At 59.3% G+C, this 1,384-nt stretch overlaps 1 protein-coding gene across 1 annotated transcript in view; it reads right to left on the bottom strand.

The window, feature by feature from the left end:
- Positions 1 to 1,384, bottom strand: part of PSD (pleckstrin and Sec7 domain containing) — a 13,914-nt gene that overhangs the window by 5,783 nt on the left and 6,747 nt on the right. Inside the window, 1 exon segment of the mRNA XM_024734995.1 lies at positions 435 to 475. Coding sequence (XP_024590763.1) covers positions 435 to 475 — 41 coding nt within the window.

The raw sequence follows: 1,384 nt of genomic DNA on the forward strand, positions 1-1,384 counted from the left end.
GAGGCGTCCGACCGACAGGAGGGCCCGCCGCGCGCCGTCACGCGGGAGGCGCCTGGGAGGGCCGGTGGGGGGGCGGCGCGGTGGCCTTTTCTAGGGGTGCTGGGAGGTTAGGGCTGTGAGATGGGCTGTCCCTGTAGGGTCTGGAGCGCTCTCCTGTCTCGTCTGGGTGCGGTGGTGAGGAGAAAGGTCGGAACGCCTCCTGGCGGCCCTTTTTTACAGAGCCAGGAGGGGCCACGAGGCTAGAGACAGCGGCGCGGGATGGAGACAGCCGTGGAATTACCCAGCTCACCGACCCGCAGATACTTCAAATGCCCGAGTATATAATCACCTTCAAACACCCCACTTTACATACACCCCAACTAACCAGATGCACCAATACACATTCACCTCAACTCACAGACACTACAAATTCAGAGGTACACCTCAAATTTTACAGTCATTAACTCACAGACATACACCCCCTACTCATGGACACCTGTCATAAACCAGATAGTCAATTCGTAGATATACACCCCAACACACACAAACACCCAACCTACATCCCAACACACTCTAAATCATAAGCCCTAAAGCACAAACACACTGCAAGTCAAAGCCCTATGATTCACAGACCCTAAATCACATATACAAGTCAGCATACACCCCAACTCACTGACGCCCCCCCAGCTCACAGTGGACGGCCCCACTCAAGATACGTTCCCAAACTCAGAAGCTCAACATACCCCACGTTCACAGACACGCCCCAGGACACTCCAGTGCTGTCACATGTATGCGGTGGCCGGGAGACCCCTTTGACAACTCTGGGGGTTTCAAGGGAGTGCAGGCCTTCTCAGATAAAACGCCACCCGATCTGGAAGAGGACTGAAGCCAAGGACCAGGCCACCCCCCTCCTCCTCCCATCCTACCCGCTCCAGTGTAGCTAACCCCTCAGGACCTGGCGCCTGGGCGCGGGGCCTGCCCACTAAGGAGCCAGAAGCGCAGTGTGTAGTCCCAGCTTGGTGCTAACTGGCTTCAGGACCCCGGAAAGCCTTTGTCCCTCTCAGGGCCCCCAACTCCGGGTCCCTCCAGTGCAGCGGTACCAGAGAGGCCTTTGTGGCCGTACACCGTGGGGCGGGGGCTGGGCGCGGGGAGGGAAGTGGTGTACCTATGCGCGCCCCACCGCCCTTGCAGAGACCCCCCCACACACACCCCACCCCTTTCCTCAGTGAACACTTAAGGAGGGGCGCTAACGAAGCCAAAATACAGGGTCCAGGGCCTGCTGGTCACGTGTTTTCGAGAACTGTTTTCCCCGCCCTCCCCCGCTGCGCGCTGGGACTGCGAGTGCGCATGTTCCGGGAAAGCCAGTCTTGTGGGGGCTGGGGGAGGGGGCGGTCCCCAGGCAGAG

Source organism: Neophocaena asiaeorientalis, unplaced genomic scaffold (assembly GCF_003031525.2).
Source record: "Neophocaena asiaeorientalis asiaeorientalis breed wild unplaced genomic scaffold, Neophocaena_asiaeorientalis_V1.1 scaffold240, whole genome shotgun sequence".
Classification (NCBI taxonomy): domain Eukaryota; kingdom Metazoa; phylum Chordata; class Mammalia; order Artiodactyla; family Phocoenidae; genus Neophocaena; species Neophocaena asiaeorientalis.